Here is a 25461-nt window from a genome sequence, read left to right on the forward strand (position 1 = left end):
AAAAAAATTCCTCCTCCCTCCCCCCCCCCCACCAGCTCCCGTGCGGTTGTGGCCCCTTTAACAGGAGACTGACAGACGGCTCTGAGTGGCCAATGGGAGGCGTCGTCGGAGCCGGCCGGTGGCTAAACCCCGCCTCCGCACGGACTGGGAGGGGTCGCGCGGGCGGAGAGCGGAAGGCGGGGCTCGAGGCGCGTCGGCCAATAAGCGTGCGGCGTGCGGCGGCTGGGGCGGGAGGCGGAGCCCGGCAGGGGGATGATGTCACCTGGAGCTAGTGGCGCGCGGCGTGGAATGCGAGTTGCGACCCCGGATCCCGGAGGTGGCGCGCGCCGGCCCTAGCGCCGCACGGGACGCGAGGGCTGGACCAGCGATGAGGTGGGAGTAAAGGGTGGATTTTAAGGCGGGGGCGGCTCCCGGAGGCACGCGCTCAGGTTGGAAGGTGGGGTGAATGCCGGGTCTGCGAGTGCACCTTGTTCTGCACCCCCTGCGCCCACCTCAGGAACTGCACGCGGCACTCCCACCCCCCACGCTGATGATAGTACGGCCTGCAGGGCTCCCCTGGCGAACGAAGCTAATGGTTCGCTCCACCCCGCCCACACAGAGGCCGCCCACCGGCTCTGCAGCTTCTCAGGTCTCCTCTGTCAGACCAACCACAGAAGGGGCTTGGCCTTCGCCCTCAGTCTCTCTTAAGGGCAGGGGGCGTTGTCTTCGGTTATGACCTCGCACTCGGACCCAGACAAGGTCCCAGCCTCTGCCTTGACTTATGCTTAGGAAGCCGGCCAGCCTCCACCATCAGATCTTGAGGGAAAGTCTCTACCTTTGCTCCCAGACTCAAAAGGGTTTCTTCCGGGCCTGTTCTAGACTTCAGCTTCTCTCCCTCCCCCACAGCTCAAGACACTCTAACCCCAGAATGCAGGACAGACACGCAGACAATCAGTGAGGGTCAAAGATCTTTAAATAAGGAGCCGGTGACAATAAATACTGTACAGGGGAGGGGGTGAGGGTGAGGGTCCAGATATGTGGTTTCAGCCTCGAGACTCCAAGGACCTGCAAAGAGGGTGAATAGAAGGGAGCCAAGCTCAGGGTAGGGGGCCTGGGGAAGCATGGGAGAGAGCTAGGACTGGGGTTTCAGAGCCAAGGGCCCAGGGAAGTGGATTGAGGGATTCCAGAGAGGAGGTTGCAGATCTTGGGATGACGGTGAGCTAGGAGTCCCCAGGGGATTTAGCCAGACTGGCTTGTGAGAGCCTGGGTCAGGGTCAACGAGCAGAACCCCAGGGAGAGGAGCTAGGGCAGGGGGGGGTGGCCATCGAGGTCCCAGAAATCACTGGCCCAGTTTGGGACTCTGGGGACAAGAGAGGAAATGGAGGCCCCGGGGCATGGTCGCAAAGGGCTCACGAGTAGCTCTGGTGCTGCTGGCGCCGGCGGGCAGAGCGCATCTTCTCAAAGCGGGCCTCCATCTCCTCTAGCACACGGGGTGTGTAACGTACCACCAGCTTCACCGAGCCTTGGGCTGCCTTCAGCAGCTCCACTGCCTTCTCGTGCTGCTCACCCTCCACACTCTGCGGGGCAGTGCACAGACACCTGGGCCTGGGGCCTACACCCACACCCAGCCCAACCCTGGAAATGGGACCTACTGTTGGTGAGCCTGGTACCAGCCTGAGTTGTCAAGGCCTCGTGTCCTCATGGGAGAGTCCTTAATTCTTGGCTCAGTGTCCTCCCTCAAAACCTTCCACATTCTTCATGGTAGGGACAAGCCCTAACTGCCCTCTCTAAGACAGACCTCCAGGTCCATGTTTACCCACTCTGTCCCCAAAGCCTGCTAATCCTCAGCCCCTTTCCTCTTACTGACTCCCTACCCTGTCCTCACCATCCTGATCCCAGCTTAGACCTCATCCTTTCTCCGGTGGACTTTCACTTCACCTCCACCCTAGAACTTCTGGCTTCCAGTCTCTGCCTTCAGTCCATCCCCTAGAGAGTCCCAAAGCAATCCTTCTATACTTCCAAGCGGAGCCTATCCTTCTCCTATTCATGGCCTCCACATCACTCCCCAATCCCCAACCCTTGAGACAAAGTCCCAGCTTCTCAGGCTGTGACTGAGGCCCCAACTACTGATCCAGTTGTGCTTCCATCTATTTCTAACTACAGTGATTTTAATTAACTATGTGCTCCAGTCCTTCCCCCAGACTAAGCCCTTTCTGTTCAGCTGGAAGGAATATAGAGTCACAGTCCCTACCTGCAACATCCTTAGCTGGTAATACTCTATCTTATTTGCCTGGAGAACTCCTCTTCATCCTTCAAAACCCAACTCAAATGTTCCTTTCTCTGCAAAAACTCCCCTGATCTATACTGGTCTGGGCCCAAATGTGGCTCCCACAGTGCTTTGTGCCTCATTATTATCTCCCCAGATTAGGACTATTCCAGTCAATCTCCTTCACCAAAAAGGGAGTCCTTGAATACAGCAGCTGAGGCCAACTTCTCTCCAGGTCTGTAGCAGTGCCCAGCACAAGGCCAGACAAAGAGGCAGTACTCAATGGTTGCATGTTGAATGAATGTCAAAAGCAGGAACTGTGCTACCTTGAATACACTGTGAGCCCAGCCTCAGGCCCCACTCACCACACCATTCACTGACAGCAGCTGGTCCCCACGTTTCAGGCCTCCATGGCGGTCAGCCACGCCTCCAGGGATGACGCGGGAGATGTAGATGGGGGAGTTCTGCTCCTTGCCCCCCATGATGTTAAAGCCCAGGCCCTCATCAGTCTTGGGCAGCTCCACTACCCTGGGATGTGCATGGCCCTCACTGGCTGTGAAGGCTGCCACTGTGGCCTGCAAGAGAGAAGGCACTGAGAGGTGAGGGCCCCTCCATAGTGGGCAGGTGGGGAAGAGGGGAGGATCTGGGACAGAGAAAGCCAGCGATTGGGGGACTACTTTCCCCACGCAGGGGACACCTGCCACAGTTCAATGCAAGCTCACACTGTAACGAGTCTCTGAATTCCCTTTGGAACTTTCAGACATGTCAAAAAGAATGTCTCCATTTGGTGTGAGTGTGTTGAATATTCAACACTTGCCAATCTCGATGTTTAGTAGAGAAAAACAAAGCCTGGAAAGAGCCAAGGGCCTCTAGGAAGCAGCAAGAAACAGCATACAACTTATAGTTTAATAAGATTTCGGTGTTTCATGCTATTTCATTGTATAAGTGATAATTAAAAGGTATCTTCTTGTCAGGCTTCGGTACTAGTTTCCATTTGAAGTTGCTAAAGATGCCTTTATATGACATCTAAGTACAACATATGAGATTATTTAAAATATCAGTAAATAAGAGCAACGGTGGTACACAGATTTGGCAAAAATCTGAAGGAAGAAACAGGCATGAGTGACTTTAGGAAGTTACTAAGTTAAGACCACGCAGTTCAGTGGATACCACGAGTGACGGGGTGGGGGGCGCCTACCTTGGCTGTGGCGTGGGCCCGGATCTCAGCACTGCCGGTGATGTCCAGCGTGTCATAGAGCTGCTCATACACCTGGTGAAGACGCAGCAGCATCAGGGAACCACCAGCCCCTCCTCCCTTCCACACCAGAGTCCAGGCCCACAGACCCTCCCATCCAAGGGCTGGCCCCGCCCCCCGGAGCCGGAGGAAACTACAACTCCCGGAGAACCACGGAGCTGAAGCGCGGGCCCCCCAAGGCGGGCCGCCCCCGGCGCTGCTGGGAGGTGTAGTCCCTGGGCTCGGGGCGACGACCTGGACGGCGGCCGCCCGCTTGTGCCCTGGCGCCGCACCGCTCTCACCTCCCGGATGGCGGAGCAGAAGCGGCTCTGCAGGACTCGCTGGAGGGCCTGCAGCTTCTGCGGGGGCAGCTCCCCGCTGCGCTGGAGCCGCTCGAGGAGCTCCACCGCCCGGGACACGTCTGCGGGGCGGGGGCGGGGCGCACAGACACAGAGTCAGAGACGCGGAGAAGCACGGAGAGATGCGGCCAGAAACCGAGTAAGGGCGAGCGCTGACAGATCCCGGGAAAGGCAGCCGAATCCCAGTCGGACACCCGCAGAGTTGCCGGCAGCAGGGGGGCCTGCGGCCGGCCACGCACCCTGCGCCCCAAGATCCCCATAGGCACACACGCAGGGCTGTGCAGTAGGCGCCCCTCCTGGGCCAGCTAAGCCCACGGGCCCTCCCACACCCACAAACCGCGGCGCCCCGCCCCGCCCACCCCCGCTCGATCTGCCCGCCCACGCCGGGGCCTGGCCGGGGAGGGGCGGGGACCGGGGTCCCGGACGCGGGCCACGGCCGGTGGGCAGGGCCCCCTGGCGCGCTTACCCCGCTCCAGCCCCAGCGGCTCCACCAGCGCAGCCATGTCTGCGCCGCCGCCGCCGCTAGCCGCCCGCCTGCCGGGTCTCCGCGAGGAGGGCGGGGCTGCGCGAGGCCACGCCCCGGACGGCGGGCGCCCCCTGCGAGGGCGCGACCAGACGTGCGCTCCGCTCCCGGCGCCGCGGCCGCCCCACCTGCTGCCACGCCTGTCTGGCTTCCCGGCGCACAGCCGCCAACGGGCTGTCCGGTTTCCTACCCCGACTCTTGCAGCTTGCCTGCCTTGACGCCATACCTGTCTCTTCCTTTTTTCCACGTTCATTGGACAAACATGTTAAACATCTGGACACCATGGTGAGCAGGGCAGACAAGCCCACTGCCTTCAGCGAACTGAAGTCTTTGGGGCAGGGGAAGTAGACAACCAACTACTGCTGGTTAAGATATTGGGAGTGAGGAGGTGGTGTTCTAGGAGGGACGCTGGCACAGAGTCCTTGGAGGGAAGATTATCGGGAGGTGGGGTGTGGATCATATTCCAGGCAGAAAGAGCCCACGGAGTAAAAACCAGAATAGTTCATGATGGTGAAAAGGTAGGCAGGATAGTTTATGCACGGCCTTGTATGTTGGCATATACATGATTTTGGCCTTCATGTTAACTCCTAAAAGTAAAATGTGATACTCAAATACGTATTTTAAGATCCATGTAACCCCGGTGTGGGGACTGGATTGGAGGGCAGCAACAATGGAAGCATGGGGACCAGTCATGAGACTCTCCCAGCAATCCTGGGATGGCTTGGGCCAGGATAGGCGGTCAGGAGGATAGGTGGACAGATTTGGAAATACCTGGACCTGCTTGGTGAGTAGCCGTGTTCATTAGTTGGAGGCAAGATAACCTACTACCAAAAGGACCCAGAACTGGGTCCCCAAAACTCACATTTCAAAGTTGGGAAGAAGACAAAGAATGGCCAGGTTGGGAGACCTGTTAAGAGAGTGCGGTTAAAAAAAAAAAAAAAAGTAGCCAGTGGTATCAGATACCAAAGAAATGCAGGAAATGTACACAAAACTATAGAGAAGTCTGCTGCCCATCCATCTGCACAATCAGCTGGCTGGGGATATGGAATTCTGAAAAGGAATTTTGCTGAGAGGACTGGAGCCAGTTTGTCTATCCTTCTCCTTCATAGCATTTTTTTCTCTCATTTTAACAACAAAAATGAGTTTAAAGTGAAAAAATCAGGTAACACAGAGGGCTAATACTGAGAAGCACCAGCCCCTGTCCTAATTCTCCCCACTGCAAGAGGCAACAACTTACAGATGTTTAGTCCTGCTAGTTGTTTGTGTATCTAAGGAACCTATTTCTCAATTTATCAATTTTAGATGTTAGTAATGCATTACATATTGATTTTCTGCTCTTACCACCTTTCCACTGTCTTCCCATGGTAGTTTTATGCTACCAGTTTTTAGGGCAATCAATAAAGTGCTCCCATTAAGTCTAAGTACTTACTGCTTACTAAAAGAGCCCAAGCAGTGTTCTGTGATTACATTACCTTTCCTGAGCACCTTCTGTTTTCTCCTGTGATGTCAATCTGCTTTTCTTTCACGATATTATCAATTTTTCAAACTTTCCGTCACAACACATTATACGTCTTTTTTAGCCAGGTGTACTGAGAAATAATTGACACGCATCACTGTAGAAGTCTAAGGTGTGCATACAGCATGAAGATTTATGTATATTGGGAAATGATGAATGCCATCAGTTCAGTGACTAAACCTTTTTTATCCTGAAACTCCTTGGAAACTTGCCCTCTGACTCCAGCCTGGACCAAGTCCTCTCCAGAAACTGCCATCCTGGGACTTTCCTCCACTGCTCTGAATTAGATCCAGTTTCCTCTCCTTTAAATCCGTTTTGGGGGCACCTGGGTGGCTCAGTGGTTGAGCATCTGCCTTTGGCTCAGGTCATGATCCAGAGTCCTGGGATCAAGTCCGGCACTGGGCTCCCCCCAGGGAGCCTGCTTCTCCCTCTCCCTATGTTTCTCATGAATAAATAAAATCATCAATAAATAGATAATAAATCCCTTGTTTTGGTGACATATATCCTGTTAACTTCCTTAAAGGATTGTGAGATTTCTTACTTTCAAGAATGTTTTGTCTCTTGGGACACCTGGATGGCTCAGTGGTTGAGCATCTGCCTTTGGCTCAGGGCGTGATCCTGGGATCCAGGATCCAGTCCCACATTGGGCTTTCTGCATGGAGCCTGCTTCTCCCTCTGCCTATGTCTCTGCCTCTCTCCCTCTCTCTCTCTCATGAATAAATAAATAAAATCTTAAAAAAAAAAAAAAGTTTTGTCTCCCCCTCCAACCTCACCCCAGCACCTCTTATGTGTTATAACAGGGACGTTTTGGGTTATGTAGTATGTGATTAACAGCAAAATGCACCTACATTCTTTTTTTTTTTAATTTATTTTTTATTGGTGTTCAATTTACTAACATACAGAATAACCCCCAGTGCCCGTCACCCATTCACTCCCACCCCCCGCCCTCCTCCCCTTCTACCACCCCTAGTTCGTTTCCCAGAGTTAGCAGCCTTTACGTTCTGTCTCCCTTTCTGATATTTCCCACACATTTCTTCTCCCTTCCCTTATATTCCCTTTCACTATTATTTATATTCCCCAAATGAATGAGAACATATAATGTTTGTCCTTCTCCGACTGACTTACTTCACTCAGCACCTACATTCTTTTTCTTGTTTTCAGTTCTAAAGTTTCCATTTGATTTTTACTTTTAAAGATTGCAGACCTGATAAAGCTCTCCATCCTTTCCTCGTTTGTGAATGTATAGTTATTTCACTAATAACTCCCCATATCAGAATGTCCAGCTCTCTTGGCTAGTTTTCACTTGGCTTTCATCAATTCAAGTTTTCTTTCTAGAATGCCTAAGGATTTTTGAATAGATGCTGAGCCATCCCAGGAGCTCAGTCTGTTTCACTTGTGGCCTTCCTCCAATATGGTGGAACTCTGGGGATCTCCAGCATGGCCACTACCCCTACAGGGTGTGAACCCCAACCTGCTTCCCCCAGAACTGCAAGGCTGCTGCCACCTCAGTAGCCTCTGGCTACTGCTTTCTGATGAGTCCTTTGGAGGGCCTTGCACGGACAAGGTAGCAGCTGGCAAATGCCTTGAAGGAAAATTGCACATACATCTGGGGGCTTGGTGCCCATCTGGAAATTCTGCCCTCAAGTCCAAGCTATGCAGTCCAACCTGTGTGAATTCAGCCCAGTGGACTGCCACTTTTGAGTCCATCCCGCCAAAGCTAAACCAGCAAATGCCCTCAAGGAAAAAGGGGCAGTATATATGAATTTCACCTGTGTGCTCTCCTTTTCTTAGGCATCAGACACCCTCAAGACAAGCTACCCAGTGCTTTCAACAAGCTGCTTTTACAGATTTTGTCCAGTCTTTATGTAAATAGCCTGTGCCACACTAGTCCAAAACACTTCTTCACAATTTCGGAAGTTCAGGTGCAGTATCCTGGTATCTATGAGGATATACTAGAGGCATCAACTTCTTTTTTACTCCCAAAGTTCTTCCTTCCAGGACCAGGTTTCCATCTAGCTTGTGGTCTCCTGCTGCCAAATTTTCTCAATTGGCTGTCATCTTTGTATGCTTATGAAGACTGAGGCAGTTAAAAAGCATCATCCTTGGGCCAGATTTAATAGACAGGCTGTCTTTGGGTTATCAGGCGAAATTTGCCTTTAGACTTAGAAACTTCTCAAGACAAAAATAGGTCCTAAAATAGCCTAGGCTCAAAACGCCCAACTCCTAGGCATCCTGAGTGCTGAAATGCAGGGCAACTGTTCCGGGCAGATTGTGGAGTCAGCTACGTTTATTGTACTTGCAGTTGTGGTCTCGAGCCCCCCCTGGGGTTCTGCAAAGCTGACTGGCTTCCTTCTCAAGCAGCCACCACACTTAAGGGTTGTCACCATCACCTTATTGTCGGTAAATGGCTGCCATCTCCACTGCTGACAGAACCTCTCCTATTTCTTGTTAATCCTCCACTGTCACTAGCCAAGTATGAAGATACTCATGGTCAACTTCCTATCATGAATCGCAGGCCCTTTGCCCTTCCTGCAGATGTTCTGCAGCCTGTGCTCCTACTTCATCTCCTCAGCCCTTTCCCCACTCTACAACTCAGTTTCCCTTTCAAACAAACTTGCAGCTTCCACCAATCGAGTGTCTAGAGCCCTATCCAGCCACCGAGACCTGAGTAGGGATGGCGCCCCAGGGAATGTATGGAAGATGTTTAAAAATAATCACAAAAGGATAAAGAACCCTAACAGAAGGAACCCTTAGAGCACCTCCTTATTCCATTTTAAGGTCTGGTATAGTCCAGGTAGCCCCAGACTTAGGTCACAAAGCCCAAGTTCTCAGCAGGCCCAGGACACAACCAAAGTAGAACTATCAACAGTCAGGTGATGACCTTCTGGGGAAGGCAAAGAGCAGTGAAAAAGAAACCAAGGTGCTCATTATCAACAGGAAATTAATTTTATTTTTAAATCCAAGGGGCCAGAACAAATAAGGGAGACTCCTACCCTTGGCTGGCAAACTTAGGTGGTGGCCAAGAAGATTGGGGGAGAGGATGACAGTAAATGGGTGGGTAGGAACACGTCCAAATAAAACAGTGGGGGAGGCCCTCTTCACTCTGGTGCAGCCTCCATCAAATACCCGTTCTCCGGAGCAAGATACCCATCACCTCCCTCAGACTCCATGTACATGTCTCGGCTTTCGTTGCCCAGACCCTCCAGCCCGTTGTCCTGGCCACCACCACCCCCACCTCGGGCCTCATCCCTGCCCCGTTCACCACCCCGCTCCCCCCGCTTGTGCTCGCGATCCCGGTCTCGATCGCGGTCCCGACGCCGCTCTCGCTCGCTCCGGTGGCTCCGACGTCGTTCCCGGTCACGATCCCGACCCTTCTCCTCTGGACCATCAGGGCCATCAGGACCCAGCTCCCCAGGAGGCCCATCGTCAGGGGGCGCATCACCGGCCTCAGAGGGCTCCGCCATGTCACCGCCACCGCCGCCGCCGCCACGTAGCTCCTCCTTGCGCTCGCGCTCCCGTCGTGCCCGTTCTCGGCTCCGGCTACTTCGCCGCTTCCGCTCCCGATCCTTGTCCTTACTCCGCTCCCTGGAGCGCCTCCGCTCCTCCTTGTCGCGACTCCGTGAGCGCCGCCGCCGGTCCCGAGAGCGGGAGCGTCGCCGTTCTCGCTCCTTGTCTCGCTCGCGGCTTCGTTCCCTGCGCTCCCGCTCACGGTCCCGGTCCCGGTCCCTGTGGGGAAGCGGGGAGGGGCCGGGCCTGGATGAGGTGGGCAGAGGTTTGCGGCAGGGTTCCCCATGTGACCACCCCCAGCCCAGGAAACCAGCTGCCTAATCTTACCTCTCATCGTAGCGGGAAGTATCGTCCCGGCCTGAATGCCGGATGTTCACGTCAGCCCCGCCTCTTCTGGTCCCGCCTAGGCCACCTCCTGGGGTGGGGGCAGGCGAGAGAGGGTCAGTCTGGGTAGCTGGCTTAGGGAAGGGAAAGGAGGGGCACCAAACAGCAAAGGAAAGGACTGCAACCACCTCTGCGAGGTGCACTTTTAACAGGACAACCGTGCTTCAAAGACACATGAAGACCCTCACCAAGTGCCCAATGGGAAACACCTGCAAGTTCACACTTGAACTTGCACTCCAAAGCGCAGATCCCTAACTGCTAGGTACCACCGAGCGGCAAAACCCTTTCCCCTCAGGTGTCTCCTCCCACCAACCAAAGCCACTGACCTTTTTTTTTCTTTAAGACTTTGAGACAGAGCCAGCATGAGGGGTGGGAGTGTGTGGAGGGGCTAAAGATGGGGACAAGAAGACTCCCCACTGAGCAGGGAGCTCAACTCCAGGACACAGAGATCATGACCTGAGCCGAAGGCTGACTCCTGACTGTGCCACCAAGGCACGCCAAGCCAATAAACTTTCTTTTTTTAAGATTTTATTAATTTATTCATGAGAGACACAGAGAGAAAGAGAGAGACAGAGAGGCAGAGACACAGGCAGAGGGAGAAGCAGGCTCCATGCAGGGAGCTTGATGTGGGACTTGATCCCGGGACTGCAGGATCACGCCCTGGGCCAAAGGCAGGCGCCCAACTGCTGAGCCGCCCAGAGATCCCCCCAATAAACTTTCTAACTGAAAATGTGATCTGCCTCAAAACCTCCAATGGTTTCCCAATGCTCACCTTTCAAACCAGGAGCCCCTGGTTCTTTACATTCTGGGCTATTCTCAAGCTCTTTTCCGCCCTAGTTTGGGGGATCATTCATCTTTTTCTCTAGAATCTTACCTTCCTGTGGAGTGAACTTGTTCATCCTTTATGTGTCAGCCCATACATCACTTCTTCAGGAAGCCTTCCCTGACCTACCAGATTAAGCTGTTCTCCACTATATACTCACAGCCCACATACATTTCCTTCCTGAACCTTTAAGGGGGAGCTTCACATTTCCTACATCTGTGTGAGTTGAGCAATGCCTGCCTCTCCCGGCAGCCTGTGACGCACTGTCAAAGTCGGACTACATCTGGCTCTGCTCGTTGTAACCAGCATGTTGTATAGCACCCAGAATATAAAAGTCTATGTACTGTCATCAAATAACTGACTGAACAACTCTAAGAGGAAACAAAAGACTCCTTCTTCAGATGAGAAAACAAAGACAGTCGCTTATCCACAGGGACTTGGCAACGAAGGTGCAGAAATGGAACAGGACTGCCGGCTGACTCCAGAACTTGGCCCTCTCGTGCACCCTTCTGCACCACACTAACCAGAAGAAAGCTTCAGTGAGGCAGGCCCGAGTTCCATATAAGGAAATGACTTTTCGCAGTGGTGAAAAAGGAGAAAGGCTGCTTGGAGAGCAGACATTCTAACCAGGACAGGCAACTGATCAGGCATCTGGAACATTACACGTATGGCAAACAGACCACAGTCTTCAATTTTCAGGTCATGATCCAACTATGGAACCCATCTTCAATTTGATGGGTTGGAACCAACACATTAAAAAAAAAAAAAAAAAAAAAGTAAAATACTAGTATACACTGCCCGTAGGAAAGATAATTACTATTCATAAAACTTCTGTTTTGGATACTTTTCCACAGATATATACTGGGTCAGGATGTAGTAAGTACTGCTATGCCAAAGTCTGAATGCCAAATGAACTACAAGATTCTGCGATTCCAGGATTCTACAACAGAAAATAGCAGACTATGAAAAACTCACTCCACCCTCAAGAAATGAAGGCGATAAGAACCTATTACTGTTCCAAGACTCGGCAGGTGAGTGTGTGGTCTACGCTGCACAGGCAAGTCCAGGGTGACCATCTTTCTTAGAGAACTGTCACTCACCCCTGCAGGAGTAGGTCCTTAACATGCATGTTTAGATGGCAGGACAGCAGCCCCAGGTCCAGGCCCAATGAAGAGCCACTCAGATCCAACCCCCCGGAAGTATAGACTCACCAAGACTAGGTGTAGCACTCATGGGGCCAGTGCAGGGAAACACAGAAGAGACCAGTCTGCACAGACAGCAGACAAGGTGGAAGCAAGCTGCTGCAATGGCAAAGGTGGCTCCTGACAAGCTTAAAATCTAGCTACCAGGTCCTCGAGGCCCACTGGCATCACACATCTCTGGCCTCCAAAGGACCTCCAGGATTCTCTATCAATAAGGCTCCCTTTATGTTTTAAAAACCTCAAATGTATTTCCAATACTTACAACCAAACTGATTTTAACACAGTAACAATCAGAGAGAGACACAGGCCATCTGTCTTGCTCCTGACTAAAAATGTGGTACATAGCTGGTAATCAAAGAATAAACAAATGAGCAAGAGTCAAGAATAAGTAGATGAGAGAGTGATATTTACAAGCCCCGTCACATGCCACATGCCAAGCTAGGCATCTAGGCATCTGGTATGCTGAGCTCTGTGAACTCTTGAGGTTAGCCCCAATTTATACAATAAGGAAAATGAAGCAGGGAAATCCACCAACTAGTAAGTACACAAGCTGACATTTGATCCCACACTCGCCTCTCCAGACAGTGCTCCCACTCCTAATCAGTAAACCAGAATGAGAAGTCAGCCACCAGGAACGATAATGATGGTGACAAGAGAAGAGGAGCTGGAGGAAGCAAGGGAGGACATGATGAGCGGCCAGGAAAGCAAAAAGGAGAAGGGAAGACAGCAAGCAGCAGAGGATGCATAAGAGAGTACAGGCCCACCAAGGCTCAGCCTGGGCAGGAAGTGCTCACCTAGCCGCCGGGGCCGCCAGCCCTTCACAGTTCGGCCCCTCTCCACGTCCACAAGGACTCTCCGGCCATCAATCTTCTTGCCGTCTGCGTGCTTGTAAGCGGCTGCAACAGATGCGGGGAGGGGGAAGGGGGAGGAGTCCCCAGAGGGTCCTCTAGTCAGGACAGTGCCCAGCTCTGCAGCATCCCCACCCTCACGTCCCCATCAACACACTGTGCACACACACGTGCGTGCACGCGCGCATACACACACACACGCACACCAGCCAGCCAGTCAAAACTGACAGCCAGACCAACCCTCTCCCAAACCAGGAGGGGCCTGCTCCATCTCGGCACCTGTGTATTATCCCCCAATCACGGTTGTGGGGAGCAAGACGACCCAACCACCCTCTCCTGGGCTCCCAGGCCCTTCCCTACTCCCATTCGACGGAGCAGCCCCCTCCTGCCCAGGCGGCCAAAGATGCTGCAAAGAAACTGGAGGTTAACTTAAGGCTGGACTCTGCTGTGGGGGAGGGCTCCTCCACAACCCCAGGCATGCACCCTAAAACATCATGCTGGGGGAGGAGGCCCAGCTGGGCCGCTCTGCACCCCAGTTCACACCGGTTTTCCTTTTTGCCTTTTTTTTTTTTTGGGGGGGGGGGGCGGAGGTGAGCGTGGGGAGAACAGACATCAGAACAGAAAATGAACCAGAAAAGGGTGGGAGAAATCTTTAGGAGATGACAGGGAGCAGAAGGGTGGGTTATGGTGCTCCCAGGGGGCCTGGAGGGGCCCCCCTACAGCAGCTAGGGCAGAGGGAAAGTGGAGGAAGGTATGGGAGGCGTGCGGTGCTACTGACAATTCCTGCCTTACCTGAGCCGACTGACTGCCACCCAATCCCAGCCCCCATTCCATCTCTCCCTCCACACCCCCAGCTCAACACAAGCTGGGCTGGGAGGCCAACCCCAGCCGGAGCCTCTTGGGAAGGGTGAGGAGTAGAGGGAGAGATTCAGGAAGAGGCATATTCCTGCTCTTGGGCAGGGCACAGCGATGGGCAGGCCCAATCCCAGGCCTGTCTCCCATGGGGCATCAGGAGGGCAAAAAAAGTCCGTTTCCCACCCCCAGCCCTGGCCTAGGGGGTTGTCCTCAACCAACCACAATACCCTGCCCCGCCCCAGCCCTCTCCCCCCCAAATAACAACCAGAGGAAGAGAAAAAGGTGCCATTTACCGATGCCGGCCTTGCGGGTGTCCAAACCGAGCGGGATGGGGGGGGCTCGGCAACTCCTGGGGGCCTGGCGAGGAGGCGGGCTTCCCGGGGGGGGACACGGGACCGCTTACCTGGAGCCCCCAAGCTTACCTGAGCACGCGCACAGACCCCACACCCACCACCATAGGGTCAGCTAAAGCTACAGGGAAGGAAAATGGGGGGGTTCTAGGGAGCCACAGAGAGGGAGAGGAACCACATCTCCTGCACCACCTAGAGACAGGCAGAGGCAGTGGTGGACCCCAAAGAAACCTCATGGAGGCCTTGAAAGAGGGGGAGACAAGGATTAACATCAAGTCTAGGAGCTGGTAATGCCCTGGAACTAGCTTGTTGAATTTAAAAAGAAGGCTGGGGAGGCCTTAGCAAAACTGTTGGCCCTCACCTTTCCCAGTAAAGTCCACACTGAACTAGGCACACGCCCCACCCTCCTCGCAGCACATGGAAGGACTTCTCCACTTTGGATTCCACACTCCCTCCCACCACCTGCCACTCAAAGGCTGGCACATAAGGGACAGCCTGGGGGTGGGGGGTCCAGGAGATGGAGTGCTGCCCGTGATCTGGAGGAGGGGCCACTTGGCCCCCCACAAACCCAGAGGAGGGTATTAGGGGAAAGGGATTTAAGGACCGGGAGCACAGTCAAGCAAAGGAACCCTGCTCTGGTTCAATGTCCCAAACCCCAGAAGAGGCCCAACCCAGGAGTACCAACAAAGAAATCATGTGACATGTGTACTTCTAGGCTTCTCTTTCTCTCCCTCTCTTAGGTCTCTAGACAGTGGAAGGGTCCTAAGTAAAATCTACAACACCATCAGCTACTTGCAGCCTGTCACTCAATCCCTCCCTCACCCCAATCCCCAATTCCATGCACTCTGCAGAGCCGCTGGGCACCACAGCCCTCTTGGTAGGCCTCAACCATGATAAGGCAGACAGAAAATGGGCACAGCAACCCGAGTCTAGCAACCAAAAAGATTCTCCAGGGCCACTACAGTGACAGCCCCACAGAAGCATGGGGGCAGGCAGCAAAGGGTTGAAGGGTTCCACACGTAGCCCTCACCCTCGTGCATCCCGTTTCAGTATTCCTGTAACCTTGCCGCTGACATCGTGAAGCCAGGTAAGTCAGGGGTGGGGTGGAGCCCAGTTGGAGAGGCCAGCAGCCTTTCCCATCAGGGTTCATCCTTTCCTTCCTGGGATCAGCAAGATTATCAGAGAGCATATGTGGATTGGGGGGAAGGGGTGGCAGAAGGGACAAGGGGCACCCAAACCAGGAAAGGGCTGTGGGTGCGGGAAGGCTGAGGGGGCGACTGGGGATGGGAAGAGGGACGCCTCACTGCTCCTGAGCTGCCTGGCTAAGCTGGGCTGGTGTGCGGTGCTGAGTGATCTTACCCATGATACAAACCCTTATACCAACCATACACTGAGGTGTTGTAAGGGGAGCGTAAGCATCAGCTGCAAGCCAGCTGCGTGGTGGCTGCAGTGACAATAAGAACAGTCAATTAATACGGCGGCCCCTGGACACGCCGCAGCCCTGCCCGCCCCCACCCACCCATCCCTGCCCATGTGGACGCCGCCGCAGCCTCAAAGGGGGCTTTGGAGATGGGGGGGCAGGCGCTGAACACGCCTACCAACCCACTGCCCGCTGAGGAACAGGGTGGGGGGCCAGGGGTGGGGAGGCAGAGGGTCGGGTGGCCCAGCCCCAGCTCTGCTGGGGGGGAAGAGAGGGCAGGTTCAAAGGCCAGTCCTCATTCCAACCTGGCCGCCCCCAATTCTGGTGGGGGGAATGGGGAGAGGCTCCCCGAACATCCGACCCCTTCCCCCAACCTCCAGCTGGCCCCAGCCCCCACCCAGTTCCCTCCTTGCCCCTGAGGTTCAACGTGTGACACTTACCTCCCCAGGTTCACACACACACACACGTTGTGGGGGATTTTGGTTTTTGTTTTTTAAAAAACACGTATATAAAAAAAAAAAGATATATCAGAAACAGAGGGAGGAGGAGAAGAGACATCGCTAATGTCAGGTTTGGCAGGGTGGGGGGTGGGGACAGACGACGGGAAGGGGCTGGGCAGCATAGAGAGAGAGGGTCAGAGGGCAGGGCTCAGGCCTGAGGTACTCACAATGCATGTCTCGCTCATGTTCATACTCGATGAAGGCATAGCCGCGGGGCTTTCCTGACCGCTTACTGTAGACCATGTGTATCTGGGGGGAGGCGGGCAAAGATTAGTTCTCAGGCAAGGAAATCCCACCCATTCAATCGCAGAGCCTGCGTGCCAGGCCCTGGGCTAGCTCCTGCCAGCGACAGATGTCTCAGACCCCTCTCCCTGTCCTCAAGAGCCCAGAGTGACTAATGCTCTCATCGTACTGGGCTCAGCAGTGTTTGTGCACAATGATCTCCAGCCATCACTACTGCCCAGAGCACTCCAGTGACTTCAAGAATTCAAGACATGTCAGTTAAACATAAAGCCTTGCTCTAAAATGAGAATCAGCACACACATTTATACTTTGTCTCTAAAGGGCCAGACAACAGATATTTTCAGCTCAGAGGGCCTTACAATCTGTCCAATTACCGGACTGCCTTACACCAACAGCAGTCACAGACGATAGTGAACAAATGGGCTTGACTGGTTACCAATAAACCTTTATTTACAAATAGTTTGTAGTTTGCTGACCCATACCCTAAATCAACAAAAAAGCAGCTGTTACTTCCTAATTTTACTCCTGCTACCCCAAGGTCTGCTGCATAGAAATGTAGTCAATTTGGGGATCCCTGGGTGGCGCAGCGGTTTAGCGCCTGCCTTTGGCCCAGGGCGCGATCCTGGAGACCCGGGATCGAATCCCACATCGGGCTCCCAGTGCATGGAGCCTGCTTCTCCCTCTGCCTATGTCTCTGCCTCTCTCTCTCTCTCTCTCTGTGTGACTATCATAAATAAATTAAAAAAAAAAAAAATTAAAAAAAAAAAAAAAAAAAGAAATGTAGTCAATTTGTAAATGCAGGCCACGGCTTCTGAAGCCCCAACATGATGGGATGCATCCTCAGGGCCAAGAGCCAGCCTTCTCCCTCCCTGCACCCTGTTCCAATTCAAGCAGCCCAGACCCCAGTCCACTCACTCTTTTGATGGGTCCGTATACCTCGAACTCTCTCCGGAGCTTGGATTCTGTTGTGTCATAGTTCTATCAGGAGACAGATACAAAGTTAAGTGGGAGAAACAAGCTGTCTCAAAGCCCTCAGAACGTTCCAGAACTTAGCCTACTGTCCATTGTCCCAAACCCAAACTCTCACCAGCCCCGGGTTCTAGGCTCCTCTGGGGCTCCAGGGGTGGGGAGCTGGGGACTCACCACTCTAGCCACAAAGAGAGTCTTGAAGGCATCACCCTGAGCATTGGGATCATTGTGAGGGTCCCCTGTGCAGGAAGAACAGAATGGCTAAGTACAAGGTGTCAACAGTCTCATTTGGCAAGACAGACACAGAAAATGGGTGGAGGCCCATTTGCTAGAAGAAAACCGTTATGACCTAGAGGCCTCGGGCATGCTCCTCTCTCCAGTTTCCCTAGAGCACAGTGGCCTTTATGTGAGTAGCCAATTTAGGCTGATGGGGAAAGGGGCTAGGCAACCTCAAGCTCACTGGATAGGGCTGGCCTGAACGCAATTTCAGACCTACACATGCTACAGCTCCAGTCCCTTCTAGGGGAAGACTGGGCGTCTCTGCAGAGGCAGCCTGATCACTCCAGGTGCCCAGTTTCCTCCCTCACCTGCAGGGCCACACTGCCACCCGTTGGCATAGAGTGCAACTACAGCTCAGAGAAACCTTAGATAAAGACTGAGGGAGGGCCGGGAGGGAAGCCAGAGTGCCCCAGCCTCCAGCCTTGCCTTCTTCCCTTTGTACTATGGCCTCTGTGCCTCAGGAAGAAACCAAGGGCACAAGATGCTGATCATATTCTTACTCCTGCAAGGCCACTGAGGAATAACTGTCTCCACAGACAGAAGCAGAGATCTATTACAAAACCAATTCCAGAAGTGATTCTTATGGCTCAGGCCTGGGAAGAAGTCCTTTTCACAGACTATGGTGACCCAGTCACATACAATGGCCCTTGACTCCTCCCAGGGCCCCAGTGGCACCCTGACCACCGCCCAGTGGAGGCGTTTCTTCCATGACACAGTGTCACCTTAGAATGACCTGCCATATTGTGGAGAATATGAGAAAAGAAACATTAATAATGTATTGCCCACGTGATTAGGCCAGGCACTGTGCTAGATGTGGAGAGTCCATCATTTTGCAAATGGAAACAAAACTAGCCCCTGATGCATGGAAGAAGAAAAAGCATCAGATCAGCAAAGAGGCCAAGCCCCGCTCTATAGCCCAGCCTGGCCTCATGGGCCAGGGGCTCCATGATGAATACTTAGGCCCTAACTAGCTCCGTAAAAAGACATTCCAGATATTACCAGAAGCCAGAGAAATAAAACTACAGGTCTGTTTTCTGTGAGAGGGCGACACCGCAAACCTAAATGAAGTGCAAGGTGATTTTAGAGAATTTACTAAAAAGCAGAGAATGGAGCCCACATCTAAAAGAATAACCACCTGGAAACTGATGGTAGCCTTTGATGATGACGCTGTCTTTGAGCCTGCCCCTCCGGTTGTTCACCCTACTTCATCCCCCTGTGCTGTGATTTTCTGTGCCCCAGTATTTCAGCCTGCACCGGGCGGCTCTCATCTATTCACCCAACAGGTACCTGTTAAGTACTAGCAAGCACCTGGAACTGTCATAAGGTGTCAGGGATTCAAGAATGAGCCAGACAAAAAAAGATCCCTGCCCTCTCAGAGAACAGACACAAATGCAGGGAGGCTGACCATGAACAAGGTAAGGGGACCGTCTAGTTCTCTCAGATGATGACAGTCCCAGGCAGAAGAGCTGTAAAGGGAAGGTCAGGAAAGGCCTCACTGGTATAAGGACGTTTGACCCAAGACCTCAAAGTCTCACAGGAGCAACAAGAAACACATCTGCCAACAGCAGGCAACAGGAGTTCTACGGGTTTGCCACCTGGGAAAAGGACGAAGGCCAAACAGCAGGGCCCTGAGCTTCCTGGTGGGCAGCATGGGGGCACCCGGCAGCACCAGGCACAAGGCGTTGAGAATCCAGTTCCTGCTCACCCAAGGGGCCCACAGGTGTGACTAAAGGCAAAAGCTACTGCAACTGAGTCAAGGGTACCCTGTATCTGAAAAGAACACATCAGCACAATGACGGTGGCAGAAAACTACAGGTGGCCAGCAGCTCACCGGTTGGTGCCATTAAGTACACACCCTCATGGCACTCCACTGTGCAGGCAACTCAACTCTCAAGAAATCTTTGGCTAAAAGGATCATCGAGATAGCAACCCAGAGTGAGGACTCAAAGAACTATACTGGGCGGGGGCAGAGGAGAGGGAACCTCGTGAGACACTTGGGATGGTGGGGAAAGCACCTCAGAACTCTCTCGGTAAGCATACTAGGCCTCAAAGGAGAGGGAACCTCGTGAGACACTTGGGATGGTGGGGAAAGCACCTCAGAACTCTCTTGGTAAGCATACTAGGCCTCAACAAGCCTCGATTTTCCTCATCTTATAATTAGGAGTAATGACCCCTGCCAGGCTTGGAAGCTAGAAGAAATCAGTCATGTGAAGCACACCAACTGCTTTGCAAGGGACAAGGTCCCCTCAAAAGGTTGCCGTTAACTGCAACTAGGCACAGTAAGCTTCCGAAGTTGGGGAGAGAGGCTCTCAGGAGCATAAAATCCTTAACGTACCTGATCCATACTTTTCTTTCCAATTACACCAAAGTCCACACACTCAAGGAAGTAGAGAACAATAGAAGTCCCTAGTATCCAGCTTCAATTATCAACACTTGGCCACATTCATTTCATCTATACCCCCATCCTGCCAAAATAATTAAATCAGACCCCAGATATGCCATTTCCATCTCACAGACACTTTTTTTTTTTTTTCCCACAGAGACTTTTTAAGGAACCAGAATCACTTTACTACTACTGCACCTAAACATGTTAACATCAGTTCCTTTACCTGGGACCTGGTGTTCAAATACCAATTGTTTCAAAACTGGATTTTTAGAGTCAGCTCATTTAAATCTGGACCCAAACAAGCTCCACACGTATCACGTAGTTGATAGAGCTTTTGATTCTTTAATCCATACAGTCCACTTCCTGTGCCCTTTTCCCCTTATCATTTGTTGTTTAAAGAAAACTTGTAAAACTTGAGTTACAGGTTTGTTTCATGCAACTTCCCACACTCTGAATTTGGTTGACTGCACCTTTGTGGTGTTGTTTAATATATCAAGACCCGAATTCTTAAAGAGTGGAAAATAACTTCCAAGGGGACAAGTGATTTACCCAAGGCCATCTGACTGCAGTGGCAGAACTGGGGTTAAAAACACACATCGGTCAGACCATAAGGCCTGTGCCCTAGTAATGGAGTGAAAAGACTTCCCAGACTAACTGCTGCCAACAATTCTGTGTGCCAGGTCCTACAGGGGAAGGGACCATAATCGTAAGAAGATCCTATCTGAATCCTGCTCTCTTGGAGCAACCGTGACCCTACAGTGGAGAGATATTATCTTCAAATCCCTGAAGCGGACTGAAGTGACCAACCTGCAGGACGACTCAGGGTTTTCAGCAAACAAGGTGACTTAACCTGAGCAAGAAGTCATGAGAGGCTTCCTTGGAAAGTGACAGCTGAACGGGGATATGAAGGGCTGCTGCACATAAACCAAGGTATCGTCACAGATGGGGGAACAGCCTGGGCAAAAGCCCAATGACAGGAGACCATCCAACAAGAACGAAGCATAAGAGGCAGCAGCTATGGCTAGAGTGGGAGGGGAGCATGGTGTGCAACATGTCTGGAAGCGTGGGCAGAAAAGAGACTTTGGACTTTATGCTTAGAGCAAAAGCAAACTGTTAGCAGAAAAAGGTAGAGTTGTACTTAAAAAAAAAAGATCCAAAGAACTTGACAGAGACATAGATGTAGATAAACCAGTTGGTCTATTACTGTGTATGCAGGCAGGAGGGGACTTGGGTGGTGGTGAACATGGAGAGAAGGGTCAGATTTGGAACATTCAGAGAGTAACAGGGACAGGTCATGACAACAGGCTGGGGAAAAGAGGGGGGGAAAAGTGTTAAAAATAAACTGGGTGGCCAACAATAAAAATCATGACTTGCAAGAGTGCATGGCCATGTTCCACTGAAGAAAACATCCAAGGAAATCAAGGTAGTAGGAGGAGAAAATTCTGAATGTGGTTTGGACACTGAGTCTGAGATGCCTCCAAGAACAGGCAGGAAAGCAACTGTAGTGAGTCAGTACTCAGACGGCTGTCAGCTAGGTATTCAAGTCTTTAGATGTTAGGCATCTGGGGGCCTTGCATCGTGTGGGCCTGGAGACTGCTTGCAATCCTCTCCCTCTGCCCCTCCTCCTATTCAAGTGTAAGCTCTCTCAGATTAAATATTTAAAAAAGAAAAAGAAGATGAAGATGATGTGAAGCATCTGCATAATTGCCCTGAGGAAACATGCCACTCCAGGGAGTAAGGTTCAAAGAGACAGGATTCACCAGTCTCACAGGTGTAGAAGGAAAGCCCAAGTCTTCTGATTATAAAGGCCTTGCTCTAACAAAAAAGGACTACCCGAGATTGATGTGACCCTCTTGTGAAGTATGGCTAATGACTATAAAGTGTTTGGTCCCGTGTTTCAATCCTTCCTGTACCTGCAAGGGATGGAAAATCCCTAGCACAAAGGTCAAGGAGTGAAAATGGAGCCGTAACTGCTTCACTGCTTCAGCCCATGACACTAAACTGGGTTGTGATGGCCCCTCTGAGTGTTCTCTCCTGTAGGACACAGGTCCTAGGTCCTAAGGCTCCCTCTTACCAACCCAGACCCCATGCTGTACTCCTTAAATGCCTCAACCAAACACGGTGTTTGGCCAACTTTGTAAACTCAAAAAAGTGAACCATCCCACCTTCCCAAATTAGAGACCTGGGATGGATCAGTGGGAAAGAAAAGCAAAAGGGTCTGAGGAAGAGATGGGAGAGGAAGAGAAACTTACACATTTTTAGCTCTGTCTCCACTTCCTGCTGTCGCCGTTCAATCTTTTCTCGTCTCTGTCAGAAGAAAAGTGGACAACTGAATGCAGATGGAAGTGCCCTGATGTCAGGAAACATGCTAGAAAGTGGCAAAAAAGATGTGGGGCCAAGAGGTGCAAATTATATACCTTCCTCTCCATGCGTTCCTCCCGGGTTTCTGCTCGAGTCGGGGGAGGGGCATCTCGAGGGTCCTAGGAAAAAGAAGAGGTGACAGGTGGGGAGGGACAGGGAGTTGCAAGGGACACCCATCCAGAAAACATTAAGCACCTCAGCCACTCACCTCCCCCTCCCCACCCACCACACACAAGCAAACATGGGACACCTCCCAGACCAATGGACCTGGGAGAATAGCAAAGATCAAAAGCACGATCCATGGACCAATGCTGTCCTCAAACTGTTGCTGGTCTGTGACAAGAGAGGTACAGAAATAAGAACTCAGAAACTTCTATAGCAACCAAATAGAATAGTTTTATACCTACTAAACTTAATAAAAATCTAATTCTTTATTCTATAATTTTTAAGGATACTAAGAGTCAAAATAACTTTGTATTTATCAACATCATCACTCTGCAAAAGATTAATCCTTTATCACAGGTGGAGATTGGGACCAGGGCTGAAGCCAAAGGAGCTGACAGAACAGTTCAAAAGCAGTAACTGGACACCTTCTGAGGACCAGGACAGTTCTCGAAGGGCTCACCAACCGCTCATTAAACTGTAACTACCCCATGACCTGCATCATCAAGGGTGCCACGGGCCTGTAGCCATTAAATTAGTTTAATTAGCTAATAACATTTCCTAAGGACCGGTTCACCAAGGGTGGCAAATCCTACTAAAGAATCCATCAATCTTCTGTTATCTCTCCACTAACTTCTGCTCTGCAGCTTCCTCCACCTTCAGCTGCCCTTTCTTATTTGACACCAGAACTTTCCCTTCTGACTTCTGGCTGTGTGCCAGCATTTCTCAGGTGTGCTCTGATACACCTCTTTCTTTAGTATATGTGTTGCGGAAGCGATCACTCTGATGCACCTCTGATGCCGTTTTCCCCATTTTACAGATGAAAAGACTGAGGCCCAGAAGCCATAGTCACATATTTGTGTTTACCCTGCAATTGAAGAGCTGAAATCTTCAAGCCCATACAAACACCATCCCATTAATAACAAAACCGGTAAACATGGTAACATTGACAATTGCGGACTACTTGGTGCCAAGCCCTGTGCCGAGTTTCGCAGTTAATTCCCTGCCAATGTTATGAGGAAAATACTATTAATCCCTTGCAAAGATGAAGAAATCCACCAAGAGCATACAACACTTGCCCAAAGTCACACAGCTGATAAATGGTTTGTGCCAAGGACTGCCTGACTCCAGAGCCTGAATCCTCAACTGCTAGTTACTCAGTTTCCACAAAAACCGTAGGAAGAATGCATTACCAACCCCATTTAAAACAGAGGATCAAAAAAGTCCCCTAACTAAATTGCACAGCTAGAAAAAGTCTAGAAATTGGACTCCCAAATCCAGCTCCCCGGCCCCCAGAACCCAAACCACAAGTCTGCTCAGTGAACTCACCTCAAATTCTCGGATGTAGGGTGCAATGCCACAGTAAGGTTGATTGTGGTGTTTTTCATGTGGCAGTTTCTCCAAGGGTGGCAGGTATGGGATAGGATCACGGGGAGCAAAGAGGGCCAGAAGGTTGGGCGGCAGGAACTGGGTCATCTTGCCAAGTCTGAGAGCAGAAGCAGGGCAGCCTTATGTTAGGGTGACTGGGTAGAGATGAGGCCTCTATAATCCCTTGACTCCCAAGAAAGAGAAAGAGGAGCAAGATCTCAGCATGCAAATAGATTCTGTAAGAGCCTGGTTGGATTATAATGAAAACAAAGACGGAAAAAGTTCCTGATTAGTTAAGTCTCAAAGTCCCGAGCAAGAAGACCGGGGGCGGGGGGGGGGGGGGGGGGGGCGGGTGCTCAGAGGTTCCTTGGGAGCCTGCGGGGAACTTGATTCTTACGAGAGAGGTCCAAAGCAATGGCGGCTGGGGGTCTCGCACCCCTGAAAAACAGGTTACGGGGGCGGGAGTAGCAGGAAGTCTCCAATCAAGGGAAGAGGCTCAAAAGCAACAAGCCCCTCGAGCCAGGGGCTTGTGGGTAATAGATCCAGGCCCCCCACCGGCGAAAAGAATTGTGGGTAAGGGTCCAGGCCAGAGCCGAGGCGAGGAGAAAAAGGCAACACGCCGCGAAGGCCTGTGGGAAAGGGACCGCGGGAGAGCTGCGGGAAGAGGGCCTAGATTCCCAGAGGACTCTGGGTAAGGGTGCAGAGAGGTGCGGTGGCGCGGGAAGGGGGCCCGGCCGCGGGGAAAAAACTGGGGCCCGCCGCAGGGGATTATGGGTAGCGGCTCCGCACCCGGTAAGGCCAGTCAGTCACACTTACCCGCCGCGCGGCGCCCTCCTCGGCCTGGCGACGGTCCGGGGGCTCGCGGCGGCTGCGGCGGCCCCTCAGCAGCAGAGGCTCCTGCTCTGACTTCGACTCTGGCGGCGTCTGCGTCCGTCTACCTCCGTCGCCCGCCCAGCGCGCGGACCAGACCGCTGCTCACGAGCCCGCGCGGCCTCGGCTCGCGACAGGGGCAAGGGGTGGGACCAGCCCCAAATCCCTCCGCCAGCCGCGCTGCGCACGCGCCGCGCGATTAAGCCCAACCCATACACAGGGACCTGGCGCCGACGCGGGCACTGCGCACGCGCCAGGTCATTTCCCCGCCCCCGGGCACCTTAAACTCCTTTACTGCAGCCGCTGCAGGCCGCAGTGCGCACGCGGGTACCGCACCAAGCAGTAACCCTTTCCACCTTGCGCTTCTGAGTCCAACTGCCTCTAAGCGCGAGACTCCTCGATGCTCCGCCCCAACACACTTCCCGGGTCTTGTACGCATGCGTGTGATGTCGTGTACGATAAAATACCCCTCCGCCGCCTGGCAAAGAGTCCCTACGTGAGTGGTGTCATTACGTTGACGTCTAACCTGTTAAATCAGTGACTGTTCATCCAGCGGCTAATGTGTGCTAGACGCTGTTTGAGCTCTGAAGATCTAGTACCTGAGGAAGGCAAAGTCTTTTTCTTCTTGCAGCTTACATTGTATGGGAGGAGATGATAAAGGCATTTTAAAAGAATATATTTTGGGGGATCCCTGGGTGGCTCGGCGGTTTGGCTCCTGCCTTTGGCCCAGGGCGCGATCCTGGAGTCCCGGAATCGAGTCCCGTGTCAGGCTCCCGGCATGGAGCCTGCTTCTCCTTATTCCTGTGTCTCTGCCTCTCTCTATTAATTAATTAATTAATTAATTAATAATTAATTTTGGGGACTCTTGGGCGGCTCAGCGGTTGAGCGTCTGCCTTCGGCTCAGGGATCTAGTCCCACATCGGGCTCCCAGCAAGGAGACTGCTTCTCCCTCTGCCTGTGTCTCTGCCTCTCTCTGTGTGTCTCTCATGAATAAATCAATAAAATATTTTTAACAATAAATTTTGGACAATGGCCAGCAAAGTTGAGAATAGGGCAG

At 52.3% G+C, this 25461-nt stretch overlaps 3 protein-coding genes across 8 annotated transcripts; 1 reads left to right on the forward strand and 2 right to left on the reverse strand.

Moving 5' to 3' along the window:
- Positions 1-92: 92 nt before the first annotated feature.
- C1H19orf73 (chromosome 1 C19orf73 homolog) lies at positions 93-1554 on the forward strand. The gene is given in 4 exon segments (XM_025421844.3): positions 93-206; positions 337-477; positions 479-622; positions 624-1554. Coding segments are annotated over 4 exon segments (576 nt in total). The 3' UTR covers positions 801-1554.
- Positions 935-4443, reverse strand: LIN7B (lin-7 homolog B, crumbs cell polarity complex component). Of its 2 annotated transcripts, XM_025424326.3 has the most exons (6): positions 4305-4443; positions 3782-3900; positions 3444-3515; positions 2611-2820; positions 1393-1556; positions 935-1044 (listed from the first exon to the last, which is right to left on the reverse strand). In XM_025424326.3, the coding sequence occupies exons 1-6, from the start codon at positions 4339-4341 to the stop codon at positions 1023-1025; spliced, it is 624 nt and encodes a 207-aa protein (XP_025280111.1). In that variant the 5' UTR covers positions 4342-4443; the 3' UTR covers positions 935-1022. The 2 variants fall into 2 exon arrangements, with proteins under 2 accessions (XP_025280111.1, XP_048949765.1); XM_049093808.1 differs by lacking the exon at positions 935-1044 and having other exon boundaries at positions 1475-1614; positions 4305-4421.
- A 4358-nt stretch (positions 4444-8801) lies between these two features.
- Positions 8802-24823, reverse strand: SNRNP70 (small nuclear ribonucleoprotein U1 subunit 70). Of its 5 annotated transcripts, none has more exons than XM_049093819.1 (10): positions 24351-24823; positions 23496-23652; positions 22061-22123; positions 21896-21950; positions 17153-17217; positions 16925-16987; positions 15934-16015; positions 12588-12689; positions 9712-9799; positions 8802-9603 (listed from the first exon to the last, which is right to left on the reverse strand). In XM_049093819.1, the coding sequence occupies exons 2-10, from the start codon at positions 23640-23642 to the stop codon at positions 8976-8978; spliced, it is 1293 nt and encodes a 430-aa protein (XP_048949776.1). In that variant the 5' UTR covers positions 23643-23652; positions 24351-24823; the 3' UTR covers positions 8802-8975. The 5 variants fall into 5 exon arrangements, with proteins under 5 accessions (XP_048949776.1, XP_048949773.1, XP_048949775.1 ...); XM_049093816.1 differs by having other exon boundaries at positions 8802-9630; XM_049093818.1 differs by having other exon boundaries at positions 8802-9630; positions 23496-23780; positions 24351-24564.
- Between the last annotated feature and the right edge of the window lie 638 nt (positions 24824-25461).

This window comes from Canis lupus, chromosome 1 (assembly GCF_003254725.2).
Source record: "Canis lupus dingo isolate Sandy chromosome 1, ASM325472v2, whole genome shotgun sequence".
Lineage (NCBI taxonomy): Eukaryota > Metazoa > Chordata > Mammalia > Carnivora > Canidae > Canis > Canis lupus.

Bases quoted from the DNA above. Each gene is read 5' to 3' on its own strand.
- LIN7B (XM_025424326.3), bottom strand. From the start codon at position 4,341: ATGGCTGCGCTGGTGGAGCCGCTGGGGCTGGAGCGGG. The intron at 3,516-3,781 runs GTGAGAGCGGTG...CGTCTTCACCAG, and splicing joins TCTGCTCCGCCATCCGGGAG to GTGTATGAGCAGCTCTATGA. The intron at 1,045-1,392 runs GTGAGCCCTTTG...CCCTCTTTGCAG, and splicing joins CAGCAGCACCAGAGCTACTC to GTCCTTGGAGTCTCGAGGCT.
- SNRNP70 (XM_049093816.1), bottom strand. From the start codon at position 23,642: ATGACCCAGTTCCTGCCGCCCAACCTTCTGGCCCTCTTTGCTCCCCGT. The intron at 16,988-17,152 runs GTGAGTCCCCAG...GTCTCCTGATAG, and splicing joins CTCTCTTTGTGGCTAGAGTG to AACTATGACACAACAGAATC. The intron at 9,800-12,587 runs GTGAGCACTTCC...CCCCCACCCCAG, and splicing joins CTGGCGGCCCCGGCGGCTAG to GAGGTGGCCTAGGCGGGACC.